The sequence below is a fragment of the Neovison vison genome, chromosome 1, assembly GCF_020171115.1.
Source record: "Neovison vison isolate M4711 chromosome 1, ASM_NN_V1, whole genome shotgun sequence".
In the NCBI taxonomy this organism is placed as follows: Eukaryota; Metazoa; Chordata; class Mammalia; order Carnivora; family Mustelidae; genus Neogale; species Neogale vison.
Window position 1 is genome coordinate 210,206,466 of NC_058091.1, and position 14,538 is coordinate 210,221,003.

The window sequence follows — 14,538 nt, forward strand, 5'->3', positions numbered from 1 at the left end:
CCCAATGCTCATCACAAGTGCCCTCCTTAACACCCATTTAGCCCATCCCCTCCCACCTATGGGAAAGTTCTTTGTAATTTATTCATAGAACACTTTAAAACTTTTAAATAGATTCATAATGACAAATTAAATACCATCTTCTTATCTGTCGTCATATCAGATCTATTGCTATTCCTTCTGTGCTCATTTTCTCATTCCTATTTCTGGAGACAAGTTTTTCCATTACATTGTGCCCACTGCTGATAACATTCTCTCGCCTGGTGATGTATTGCTTATTCATTAAGCATTAATTGACCACCCAATATGTATTTTGTGTCCTGAGTATTATCTTGTGCACCATAGGGAGTTATAGAAGACTTCTTTAAATACAAACATAATTTTTGTCCTCAAGTGGTTAGGCAGGAGTTCCTTCACTCAATAAACATTATTGCACCAAGCCATTACTCCAGGCTCTGAAAAGCCAAGGATAAACATGGTAAGATCTCTGCCCTCAAAAAGCTCAATGTAACTGAGGAGACCAAAGACAATAAGGAAAAACTTTTACAAAGCAAAGTTCAAATATATTTCAATTAACTTAAAAACTCTCCCCCCCAAAACATGTCATTTAACAATGTACTAGGAATGACTGGTTGTATCTGCCTTCGGATGAGGTCCTATGTAGCTCATTTCTGCACTGCCCCCCGTCCAGGCTTGTTGGTCCTGGGCTCCAACCAGGCTGTCTGGGTGATGTACCACTGGTACGTCTCACATCTCCACTACACTGTGGTCATTTCTCCTCCGATCAGCAGCATCATGTGTACACCCCTTCTCTCCCTCCCTCATTCCACTCACAGCCTAATTATTTCAGATTTTTACTCCATACTATCCACATTATCACTACCTCCGTTTTCCCCACCTTCTTCCTTTTCCAACATAAGACCAGCTATCCTAAGAACATTTTATCCTAAGAACACTCCCCTCCCTTTTGTCCTGTGTCCTGGCTTCACTCCTTTTCATCCTGTTCTTTTTCTAGTCATTCTTACTTGTAAATCATAAGATAGTTGTGACAATTACTGCTCAACGGTTTTGTTCAAAATCCCTCTTAGGTCTCCAGCTTCACCTTCCTAGTTCTTCAGTTAAACCTGTATTTTATTGAGTGCCAGTTTTACGTATTTTTTTAAGTGTCTTACTCCATTTTTTAAATGTTTAAAAATTTGTTTCTTTTTTTTTCTTACTCCATTTTTAATGTTGTTTACTAGTACTACTCCTACTCTTTTTCTACCTTTTTATTGTAAATATACTCTATTTTATTCATTTTCTGTATAAGGTAATGAAGAGTACTGAATTGAGAATCAGAAAACCTGGTTCTACTACCTACAAACTGGGGCAACATGGTACTTCATTTCTCTTAGGCTTAGTTTCCTTAGCTTTAAACAAGAGCTTGTAGTTCATTCCCTGCCTTCTTCAGAAAATTGTTGAGAGTCAAGTATGAACATATGCTAGGAGCTCTGAAATACTATATAGATGCTAAGTATTTTCCTCTTCATGATTAGACTGTGTTTTGTGGGCAAGGCTGGGAACTCACACTGTCACCTGCATTGTGATAACACTTGTTTCAATGGCAAAAGGAGCACAGAACTCCAAATGAGGAGTTCTAAAATTATTTCTTGTTCAGTTGAGGATTATCTAGTAAAACCCCTCTGTATATTTCTCAAAAATGCAGAACTCATCTGTAATTTAGAAGCCCAAATGTGAAATCCTTTTCATTCCTTTTGCAGCTGAGAAGTCCCCCATTTAATCAATGGAACAAAAATATTTTCCCTTGGAGTTGTTTTAGAGTTAGGGATGGAGAAGAACATATGGTTTATTTTCTTAGAAGGAGGTCATCTAAATAAGTTTTGCAGTTCACATGAACATATTTAACATTTATATTTTTGAATTTGGAAAAAAAAAAAACTGTAGCAGAGAAGGCCAGATCTGATTGTACCACACTTAATAAATTATCAAAGAACTCTTTTCAGTCTGAAACTTTCTGACTCAAGAACTTCAGTTCCAGTTAAAGATCCCACCCACACCCATCACAGGGCAGCTCATAGACAACTGTGCTCCCATCATCTTCCCAGTGTGACCTGGGTCCTAGCTTACTGTATCCCCTGAGAGAACCATGACTGAAGTTTCGTTCTTTTGGGGGGCTGGCAGAGTCAAAATAACCCTCTGTAAATCTTGTTATTGGCAGTCTCTGAGAAATCAGTTCAAAATCCATCTCATGAGGGCTTCCGATAATGTCAGTATTATTTTATTCCAGTTATGGGCACAGTCAAAATTTCTGTAAATGAGCACTTGTTTAATAGCAGTTTGAAAAAGTTTGGAATAATTTCTGAGGGTGGGTGGAGGAAGGAACAAAAATTTAATTAATTAAAAGATGATATGTAAATTTTTTAAAAAGATGATATGGAAGAATGCTTGCAAGATAAAATCAGAGAACAGAGGTTCTAAGAGAATTGAACGTGTTGCCAGAGGAAACCACGTGTGTGTGTGTGTGTGTGTGTGCGCGCGCGCGCAGGTACATGCGTATGCACAAATGGATACGTTTGTATGTAACATTCAGGTATGTTGTCATGTTAAGGGAAAAACATTCCAGCTATCTTCCTCCCACCCCAAGGGTAAAGGAGAATGTAATAAAATCCCTTGAAGCTGGGATTGGTGGAATATAGCAATACTTTTATAAGCTAAATTCTTAAAGTATAGGTAGGAAATACAGTACACATTAACTGAAGTAAGAAATGTAACCAAAATGCCTAATGCAGCTAAAAGTGATCTTTACTTGGATTCTTTTGTACTCCCTACTCCCTAATTATGTGCTCAAGCTATCAGAGCACCTTTTTGACTGATCTAAAACTTTTTGTGTAGACCTGATCTAAGCCCTTTGTTCTTGCCTTGATGATGAAATCTACTAGAAACTGCACACAAACACAGCTAGAGCGAAATGTAACATAACACACAGTTCGTTGCCACCCACACTCATAACCTGTTCTGGGCTGGTGTTTGGAACCACTATCTTAGCTGTTCCTTAGACACCAGTATTAAGTATGCCTTTGGCCTGTATCCTCATCAGGTCACTCCTTAATCATGACGGCACAATTGAGACTCCCCATTGAGAAACTTCTGCTTTCACATTTTGTAGAGATATCTTAAGTTTAAAAAAAACCAAAACAAATTTTCCCTATCATTTGAAGATTTTCAGATATGCCCACGGAGCTGGATAAGAATAAATTTCAGAGACCTGATACTAGCTGTTTTGTATGCTAAATGTGTTCTTTAATCTCCTTTTCATGTACTTATATGTCTTCCTCCCACCCCAAAAAAGTCTATACTGCTGAGCCACCATGCCATGAACATATTGCATGGAAAACAGAAATAATAAAAGAGCTGTTTTAGAAGTATTTAAATACTAATGCAGTGTTACTTTCAAATTTTGAATATTTTGAAATCCACATTTTGAGTCAGTAATTAGATTTGAAGCTAGCTACACTTCCAGAATTGTAAATTAAGAGATGATTCATGGGACCGTGCAAGCAGAGACAGTGAGCACCCCAAATCCATCAAAGATGCACTGCTCATCTTGGAGCACCTCAGGTGCCACAGGAAATTATACAGAAATGAGAAAGCTTCCAAGTGTATCCTTAAATACCCTCGTATATATGTTAGATTATTTTTTATTCTGAAATTACCAGTTTCTTCATTATGTATAAAATGACAAATCCTTCACCAAAGAGATTTTGGCTAAATATTACCACATTTTTATAAATTTGGTTTTCTTTTTTAACTAAATCAGCATTAGCATTCCTGTTTCCAAAGTACAGTTGATTATCTAATTAATAACTTTAATCATTAAAGAGCTATAAAATAATACTTAGTTAAATGTTACTTAATTTTTTTTAAGGAAACAAAGTTATTCATGTTCATTTGAAAGTACAGTTGCTTTTCTGTATATTTGGAAAACTAACATTTTGAGAGAAAACTTAACCCAAAAAAAGAATCCTCTTTATGCTATTAACTGTGGTTCCCCAGCCCTTGGGGTTCATTGGCAAATCGAGCTCCTATGGACTTCAGAGGATCCTTGTTCTCAGATCTTCCCTGTGGGGTGCACAGCAGGACAAGATATAAGCTGTATTTCCACCAGTTCATCTACCTGTCTCTGCTTTACAGTTTTACCATATTCTAAAACAGCACATATTCTTCTGGGAATAACTCATTCATGAAATTTTAATTTTTATGACATAACTTTGTTTTAGTTAAGTCAGAATCTTCAGAGCAATTTTCTTTTAAAAAATCTAGAACTTATTCAAAAAGAATATGAAATAGAAATGGCTCAGAAAGAAACCTACAATCTTTCTTCCACTTAAAATAACAAATAAAAATTTTTAACCTTGAGGTTTATTTTTACAAGTCAATAAATTAGACATGGAAAGAATCCCTCAGTCAGAATATTGTGTGAACATGCTTTGTATGGCAATGCCATTCTGTATTTCCTGTTGCTGGGGAGTAGCAGATGCCCTCCCATAGCTAAAATCGTACCGTAATAACAAGACTAGCAAATTTAAGTAGAATATGAAGCAATCTGCAGCTAACTTAGGGTTTCATTAGGTTGCTAATATCAGCCATTTTATCTTAAAGTTTCCAAGTAAATCTATTCTTAAACTAATGAAAGGAAAAGATTCTAAAGCAATTTGCTCTGAGCCTTCTCTTCCTCTACAAGTGCATATTGAATTCTCAAGTCCTAAGGTAGTTCTCTTGTTCCTCACTATAGTTGTTAACCATCTTCCTTTTTTCCTATGGTTCATATAAAAAAAAAAATAGTTGAAAGAGTATTACTATGCAAACCACATGTCGTATTAAGGGGAAATGTTTTGGAACAGTGACCTTTTGAAGTTTGATTAGTAAAACTACCGAGGCAGGTCATTGTCCCATCATGCCTGATCAGTGGGTAGGCTCTCTTCATCACGCCCCTGCTGGGAATGTTTTTTAAACTCTATGTAGTACTAGAACTCTGTAAGCTGAGGGTGGGAAATTGAATAAATATTGATTCTGAGACTAAGAAAACAGTTGTGCTTGGTTATTTGGGGTTTTTTGTTTGTTTTTTAATTTCCATTTGGGAAAGCATTAGTACTTGTCAAGGTGTAAAGAATGTACTAGAATACACAGTAGAAGTCTGAGATTAGAATTATAAGTCTGCTTTGTCCTTAGAGATGCTGCTGTAGATTCCATTTTTGAAACAGTATAATGCAAGAGGGAAATTAAAATCTTCAACAATGCCTTGTTTTCTAAATCTTGTTTACAGAATTCTCCCAATAATATGAGCCTGAGTAATCAACCTGGCACTCCAAGGGATGATGGCGAAATGGGGGGAAATTTCTTAAATCCTTTTCAGAGTGAGAGTGTAAGTATTCCTTTGACTACATTATTATATCCAGAATTTATTTCTGAAGCTTTTCTATTGGGCTATATTCATAAAGCCACTATTATGACTGTTTACCTAGAGCTTAATAGGTTGATTCTTTTAAAATTTAGAAAACTAAGTAGAATTTCTTTGGAAAAAATTGTTTTAGTTAACTTTTTCTTTTTTGCTCCTGTCCTATGTACATAGTTACAAAAACAAAAAGTATAATACTAATTTTCTTATAGAGAACATCCCCTATAAAGGAACATGCTGGAAACAGGTTGCATATTTGATAGTTTTTACAAGTTTTCACGTTACTAAAATGTCTTGACTCGTGGCAAAACCAGGTCTGTTCTCAGTACTATCCTTAAGACTCTGAATCTTCTCTATAAGATGTCTTTACTTCACACACTAGATCTCACTGGGCTGAAGGCCAGTATTGGTGGTCTATTAACCTGTTGTTTACTTTGTTGTTGTTGTTGTTATGATCTATCTCTTTATTGACATTCTCTGGTGAGACATTGCTCACTTGATTTTTTTTTCCAATTTATTTATTTTCAGGAAAACAGTATTCATTATTTTTTCACCACACCCAGTGCTCCATGCAAGCTGTGCCCTCTATAATACCCATCACCTGGTACCCCAACCTCCCACCCCCCCCAACCTGTTGTTTACTTTTAACCTGAGCCGGACACCAGAGTCATTTTTTGAGTATGATTACGGTGTTAAGCAAAGGCATCATCATTCCATAATCTCCACAGAAGTAGACAGGAGCAAAACGAGACGCAGTAAAATTCATTCGCTTATTGAACAATTACTGAGCACTTGCCGCAGGCCAAAGCGACAGGCAACTAACTAGAGAGATGAGAAAGACAATATGGTGTCTTTTTTCAAGGAGTTACTACATGCTACAGTGATTTTTTTAACCCAATATCTCACATTAGGAACATCTACGGAATTTTTTAAAATATAATTGCCCAGAATTCTCCCTAGACCTCGTGAATCAGAATTTCTAGGAGTAGGACCGGTCATACCTGCAAATGAAAAAGCTTCGTTAGTGATGCTCACACATGTGCTCTGCCGAGAACTACTGAGTCTAGATACAGCGTAAAGGATTTCAGATTCCAAACCAATTTCATCTTCATTGGATCAGTGCCTCCACATATGGATTGCTATCGTTAAAATCAGAGTAGAAAACTTCCTTCATTTTGCCCTAACTCAGCCTTTACCAGAGATGATACCCTAAGAATGTGAAGCAGCGGCTAATAACATATCTGCTTGTGCATGGAAAGGCTGCTTCGAGCCTCAGACTAAGTGTTCTGTGGTTTCTTTCACTTCTAACAAGCATCAGCCTAACGTGCCTGTGTGGGCTAAGACTTCCCCTGTTTTTAAACATTACTTCCGTTAAAACTGGAAATAAAGTTATACTGATCTTTGTTTTATTTGCAGGATATATATATGATTAGTGAGGACAAAGAATGTATATGTAAAAATTCATATTAAAAAATCAAAAGATTAGCCCATCGGTCATGATGAAATAGGAAGAAAAACCACATAGTTTGTCATGATGCTTAGAATTTTAGGGATTCTTCTTTAGATAATTCAGTTTGTTTCAAGACTATGGACAAATTAGTTCATTTTAATCAGTTAATGTTCACTCTATCTAATTAGAAACATTTATTATTTTTTTAAATAGTATTTTATTTATTTATTTGACAGAGATCACAAGTAGGCAGAGAGGTAGAGAGAGAGGAGGAAGCAGGCTCCCCACGGAGCAGAGAGCCCGATGTGGGGCTCGATCCCAGGACCCTGAGATCATGACCTGAGCCAAAGGCAGAGGCTTAACCCACTGAGCCACCCAGGCACCCCAACATTTATTATTTTTTTTTCTGTGAATTCTTTCAACAATAAAATGGTATCGTTCAGCGGGGTATATAATAATTCAGTTCAGCTCAACATTTCTTGAGCCTCTTATATGCAGTGTGCTTGGTTAAGGACAAAGTATTCTGAGATAAATATAACATATCCCTAACCCCAACAAAATGCAATCTGATGGGAAGAATGGGTTACAAAACTAATTAAACCACATGTCAGATTAGCAGGTGCTATAATAGATATAAACCGGGCTTTAAAAAAAAAAAAAGTATAGAGGAAATATTAATCTTGGATTGGAGAAGAAGACTTTTTTAAAAAGGTCCCACATGACTTAGTTTTAGGGACAGGGACAAGAGGACCTCTCCCCCTCCCCATTCCTTCTTTCCCAGATTTGTCATTGAGTACTGCTGCCTTGTTTATCTGTCAGCGGAGGGCTGCCTCTTTCGAATGGGCATCTGATAGCTTTTTGTGGGGATCGAAGAATCAGATATAACAGGACCCGAAACACTTCTTTCCACGGGATAAACACAAGCCTCGCCCTTTAAGCTTAACTGGACTCGGCACGTGCAAAACAGCAGATGCTTTTGTGAACGTGTGCTGAGGAGAGAGAGCAGCTGGAGCAGGGCCCCTCCCATCCCTGACTCCTGGCCCAGCCTCACTATCCCAGAAGCCAAGAAGAAGGTAAAATGCCAGACTCTGTACAGAGTTAGCAGAAAACAAAAGCTCCCTCCCTGTCGCTCCCCTCCCTCTGTCCTGCCCCCACCCAAAAAGTCCCCAGAGGAAAAATAATTGGATGGCGACTGAGGAACTCTCCCACCACCCAGAGACAGTGCAGCCTTGGAAGCAGGTCCACACTGTCTGCTCCACTCTTTTGTCTGCCCGGTGAGGGCTCCATTCGGTTATGAATGATGTCATTGTCATCTATGGCTTCCGGCATCACTTCACCACCATTTTGTTGAGACCTTTTCAAAAGATGAGAAAGGAAGACTAAGCATATTCCCTGCTGACGAATGTAGGGCTTTAAAGAAGTAAATAGGCTAGGTATCCACGAGTGAGGTTTCCTGTAACCAAGGAGAAATAGAACTTCTTAACGAATTTAAAAAGAAAACATTTTTGGATGAGTGAACATGTAAATCCTAGTGGCTTTTTAAATGGCTATAACTCTGAAACGCACCTACTTCTGAGTAGTCTATCCTTTGAGGGTTTGTTGGTCAAATCTTGAAGTTAAACCACAGAAGGAGGCCTGAGAAGGGAGAGAACATCTCCTGAATGCTTTTTATGTGCAAGCCACTATCCTAGTCACTTCACACATGCCAGTTCACTTAATTAATATTTATAGAAACAAAATACCCAACCCAAAGTCAGAAACCTTGCAGTGCCAACATGCGACACACAGAAAAATGTGAATCAAATGTTACACTACTCAGCCTTTTTTTTGGGAATCGTAAACAAGACCTTTATTTCAAGAAACAAACATGCCCCCTAGTGTTCAAATTCAGTAAGATGTTTGTTTTTGAAAATCAAGAATACAAAAAAGCTTCTTTCGGAAAGTAGTTTTTCGTGTTTCTGCAGTAAAGAAAGCAGTCAGCCCTATTTCCTGAATTAATCTAGCAGAATATTTTCTCCATGGCATTGAACTATAATCAACTGAGCAAAAGTGGTATTAAAAATCATGATATCTAATAGGAATTCTAAACAAGGTGATAGGTCATCTTCTATTACCTTACTCCCATTTGTCATTTTCTATTATAAAGAAATGTTTACCCAAATTTTCTTTTACACAGTCACATAAACACTAAATTTATTTCACTTTTGTTTAGTTCAGGGTAGCTGCACTATTCTTTATATATCTCTCATTAATAAAATAAAATACAGGGCGCCTGGGTGGCTCAGGTGGTTAAGCGACTGCGTTAGGCTCAGGTCATGATCCTGGAGTCTCCGGATTAAGTCCCACATTGGACTCTCTGCTTGGCAGGGAGTCTGCTTCTTCTGCTGACCTCTCTCCTCTCATGCTCTCTCTTTAGCTCATTCTCTCTTTCTCTCTCTCTCAAGTAAATAAAAAAAGGAAAAGAACATATAGAGAGATGCTTAGCAATAGAAATGCAGTGAGATCTGAAGTGTTCTTGAAGCATAGAAATAAGAGCTTATGCACATTGTGCAAAGACCTAATGGATCTCTGCAGTGTGTTCCATGGTACGTGAGCTATGTACAATAAGGGGAAAATCACAGATTCTCTAGTTTATACCAAAGCATGCCGTTTCAAAATCTATTTTACATAAGAAGGCATGTACATGTTTGAAATTATACCTTTAGGGTTTTGTTTGTTTGTTTTTGCTAACCCAGAGAGTTAATGACTTTGTAAGAGCCATTACATCATCTAATTAAGGAGACCCAGACTCACAGAATAGTTTGGAAATGGGTCCTCCACCTATCACAGCATTGAGCACAAACATCACAATACGCCATCCTGAATGGATGCAGCAATATGGTGGCGACGTTGCCATGTGGTCTCAGGCCAGCACCTGGAAATATTCTAGGTCTCTAATAGGAGACGCCATTTAACACCTACTCTTCCTTTACTTTAGGAAAACTGTAGGCCCCTTCTCCTGTATGTTGAAGAACAATAATCAATAACGGAATTCCTTTTTGCTTGTATATTCTATGAGCTTTCCTAGAAATTTTGTGATTTTTCCCTTATTTTAAGTAGATGAAGCCATTTCAGTAAAGGGCAGCCACAGATGAGTTTACAACCTGAGCGGTGCAAGTAGCACGTTGCCCATATAGACGCCTGCACATTACACATGTATATCACAGCCGTATAGACGCCTGCACATTACACATGTGTATCACAGCCGTATAGACACCTGCACATTACACATGTGTATCACAGCCGTATAGACGCCTGCACATTACACATGTGTATCACAGCCGTATAGATGCCTGCACATTACACACATACTGTACCTGATCCACTTAAAGCATTATGTTACAGTTACTTGTACTATTTACAAATTAAACTATATTAGATGTTTGCTAACTTTGCTGAGCTGCATTGCTTGGAGCAGATGCTTCTATCCTTTCTGACTGAATCTGGCCCTTACTTTTTTTTTTAATTTTTAATTTTTTATTAACATATAATGTATTATTAGCCCCAGGGGTACAGGTCTGTGAATCGCCAGGTTTACACACTTCACAGCACTCACCATAGCACATACCCTCCCCCATGTCCATAACCCCACCACCCTCTCCCTACCCCTTCCCCCTGGCCACCCTCAGTTTGTTTTGTGAAATTAAGAGTTGGCCCTTACTTTTTAAGGTCTCAGTTATTCAGGATGTGTATTAAATGAGATGGTCACTAGAGTTAATTCTGACTTATCCTGAAAAATGTTTTTCAGAAACTTCCTTTGAAGTCCTTTCTGAAATGCATCAGTATCTTTTACTTTTTTTAGATACCTGGCACTAAAGACCCACAAAATCTTTTTCTTAAAACAATGATTGATGTTCTAGCGATGCTATTTAAATTTAAAACTAATTAAAATTAAATACAGCTAAACTTTCAGTTCCTAACTTACACTAGCTACATTTTAAGAGTCTGGTAGCCATGTGTGGCTAATGACTATTATATTGGACAGCACAGAATAGAACATATCCATCATCACAGAAAGTTCTATTGAGCAACACTGATTAGATCACCATTCTTATTGTACCAGTAGCTATAGAAAGCCTAGATTAAACTTTTCTGTGCCCACTTTGCCACACTCTTTAATTTTTTCTACTTTTAATAAAACCTTGGTATCCATGTATTTTCTTGTTGTTTATTCTTACCCCTAAAGATCAAATATCAAAATATAATTCTGTTTTGTCAAAGGCTGTAGATAGCTCACTGATGCTTGTTGTTGCTATCTACAGTGGGAGATCTGCCTGGTCTCATCTGATGAAATGAGGGGATATCCTCCTCCAAGCACGGGCGTAGGGGCGGGGGTGGGCTCATTTCATCAGTTTTTGTCTGATTGCTTTGGGTTTTAGGTGCTTTGCTCTGCTCTGCTTTCTTGCTGCCGCTCTCAAGGGTAAGGGCAGAGGTTCTTCTGTCAAACCAAATCCCCTTCTCTTCTCTGGAAGCTGCCCCTTTTTATCACCCTACTCGCTGTAATCCAACATTAGAGTCAGTAGCATATATAATTTAGCTTTCTTATACTGAAGGAAAATTTGAGGCTATTAACTGATTAACAAGTAGATTTTCTATGATTTGATCTGCATTTAAAGGATGAATAATCATCCCCCAAGGGTCCACTGGCCCATTATTTAGGCCTCCCCATTCACCTTTACTCAGGGTCAATGTGGGGGTTCGGTTTGAGCCCTAGATTGACCCCTAACGACTTTCTGTCCAGACTTCAGTCAGCTGAGCCGATGTCACCCTGTGCTTTTCCTCAGGACATCCTGCTTTCCCTGTGAAATCCTCAGTACACACCTTATAGCTCCTTTCTGGGTCCTGAAGTAACTCAGCTCATCTAGAACTCACTTCATTCTGTTCTGCCTGCTCTCTTTTTAAAGTTCACACTCCACTTCCCAGGATCATCACTTTTCCTGTTGAAGGCCCTACTGTCCAAGACCAATCCCCTTGACTTCACCTGCCTCTTTCCATGAGGCATGGTGGTTATTACCCTTTTTAAAAAAGATTTATTTATTTTAGAGAGAGAGTGGGGGGAGGGGCAGAGGGAAAGAGACAAGCAGATTCTTCACTGAGGAAGGAGCCCAACAACTGGCGCTGGGCCCCATGACCCATGAGATCACAGCTGGAGCTGAAAGCACTAGTCCCACAGTCAACCGACTGAACCACTCAGCCACCCTTGTTACTAATGTGCTTATAGGAATCCCTTTGCCCTGGTCCTTACCAGGTCCTCACCAAATATTTTTAACAAAATATTTAAAATATTTAAGGGTTTACATTGACATTTTCATCTCGAAATTCTCTTCATCTGGAGACCATTACCATTTGGGATCCTCCCCACCTCTCAGGCAATCTAGAACTGTGCTGTCCAAAAATGGTGTCCACCAGCTACATGGGGATATTTAAATTTAAATAAATAACATTAAGATTACAGTTCCTCAGTCACACTAGCCCATTTCATGTGTTCAGTGGCCACATGTGCCTAGTAGCTTCCATATTGAACGGCACAGATTATAGAACCCGTCCATGGTTGAAGAAAGTCCTTTTGGACAGTGTTGCTCTAGAACTTTTCTATCACAGTCTGTTCCTTGGGAATATGCCTAGATTGCCATAATTATCACAATAATGGCTCTTTGTTCCTCTCTAAATAATTTTTGAGACCTCTTTTCCAAATTTCTGAAAGCCTCACCTTTTACCAACTGTAAGCCTCATCAAACTGATAAGTAATGTGTAACAACAGAGCCCCCTGCTCCCACCCTAAAAATATTGTGGGTTGAAATTGGAGCCACAGATTAGAGGAAGACATGTATATCCTAAAGTATGAATCAGTTTCTTAAGCACTCTAAATGCTTTATGAGAATTTCTGGGGGCCAGCTGGGAGTTTTTTATTTTGTTTTATTTCCCTTACACTATTAATTAAACACATGCTGAACACTTTCTATATATTCAAGAAATATGTAGTTTTAAGAATTTTATATTTAATCTCCCCCAAATCCTTTTAAAATAAATGATATCATTAAACCCATTTTACAGGTGAGGAAACTGAAACACAGAGAGGTTAAGTAACCTTCCAAGTTTACATAGTTGGTAGGTCATGAGACTGTCCCTCATACTTATTTTATTGTGGATTGGATTTACCCAAAATGTTACAAATGCCCACAAAACATGAATGTGGCTAGAAAGAAAAGACTGAGGGACTGGGCCATTATCAACCACCTAAGTTCAGGGAACTAAGGTGGTTGATATTGTTGCTTGCCAGCACAAATATTAAAAATTTCAGGATTTAGTCAATTCCATATAAATTTACTTTTTTAATAGCTTCTTATTTTTATGTTATATGAGGTTAAAAGCTTGAGCATAAAAGATTTTAAGACATTAAAATTCAGAGTTACTACTGTTTACCAAGAAGAACATTAGCGGCCTGTAAAAGAATTGTTGTTAAAATATGGATTCTTTTTTCTTTCTAGTACTCCCCTAGCATGACAATGAGTGTGTGATCCATTACCAAGTCTCCTCATGAAAACCACAGTGAGTCAGCCCTTCACAGAACTACTACGGAAGAAAATTATTCATCACAGTGTACAGTTAAACAAAGGAATCTCAGTCACACCAAACCAACCTTTTTATTTCCTGCTCTCTCCCCTATTTTTTGAAGAAAGCGGGTCCAAACGTGATTCAAACAACTGTACAGAGCGGCATATTAGAATTGCCCTAAACTGAACTGCAAATAATTATCTGTGTATGTATATGTGTGGGAAAAAGAATGTATTGCATATGTGTATGTTATATGGACATATGCACATACATACATTGGCCCACAGGACATTGTAAAATATTATTACATGACATCTTAAGTAGAAATAAGTAGGGACTTTTATTCCATCCTTTTTTTCACGTTTACATTTTAATTATTAAAAGTTGCTCCTGCCCCTCCCTGAACTATTTTGTGCTGTGTATATCACTGCTTTATATAAGTTATTTTTTAAGGTGAACTCAGATGTTATGGTTTTGTAAATGTCTGCAGTCATGGATAGGAATAAAATTGCTTATTTGAGAGCTTTCATTAAACTGCGTCTGATCCAAGTTCTCCTGTGAATCACAAAGTGTACTGTCTCCAAAAAAAAAAAAAAAAAGGTGTGTCCTCATGCTATGTCAAATCGAACAACTTCTCAGTTACCTTTAGTGAGAAGTATTTTTGTACTTTTTATTTAGGAAAAATACTTCAACTAAGGCCTAACACAGTATATTTCTGCAATAACTGCTTGCGATGAAATTCTTGACGTGTCTTTGATGATACAGAAAATCATTAATTAGCCCCAGCTGCTTAGACCATAGCAATAAAATGACAGGGGTCATCCTATTTTTAGAAACATATTTTCTCTTTCACATGATAAAGCCCAGAAGTGATAACAAAACCATTTGCTTGAATTCGTCCCTTCTCACCGGGGATAGTAGAGCTAAATTTTTAATAACATGTTAATGGAAAATGGTATCAGATTTTTACTCAGACTTCTTGTGAACATTTCCACATAGAAACCTCCAAAGAAGATACATTCAAAGGACTGAGACTTTTGGC

At 37.8% G+C, this 14,538-nt stretch overlaps 1 protein-coding gene across 5 annotated transcripts in view; it reads left to right on the top strand.

The window, feature by feature from the left end:
- The window catches only part of SSBP2 (single stranded DNA binding protein 2), a 330,924-nt gene extending 316,894 nt beyond the window's left edge, over window positions 1-14,030 (top strand). For all 5 annotated transcript variants that reach the window (XM_044266152.1, XM_044266159.1, XM_044266141.1 and 2 more), the window contains 2 exons: window positions 5,321-5,419; window positions 13,430-14,030. In XM_044266152.1, the coding sequence (XP_044122087.1) occupies window positions 5,321-5,419; window positions 13,430-13,459 (129 nt within the window). In that variant the 3' untranslated portion in view covers window positions 13,460-14,030. The remainder of the gene's footprint in view (window positions 1-5,320; window positions 5,420-13,429) is intronic.
- Window positions 14,031-14,538: the final 508 nt, after the last annotated feature.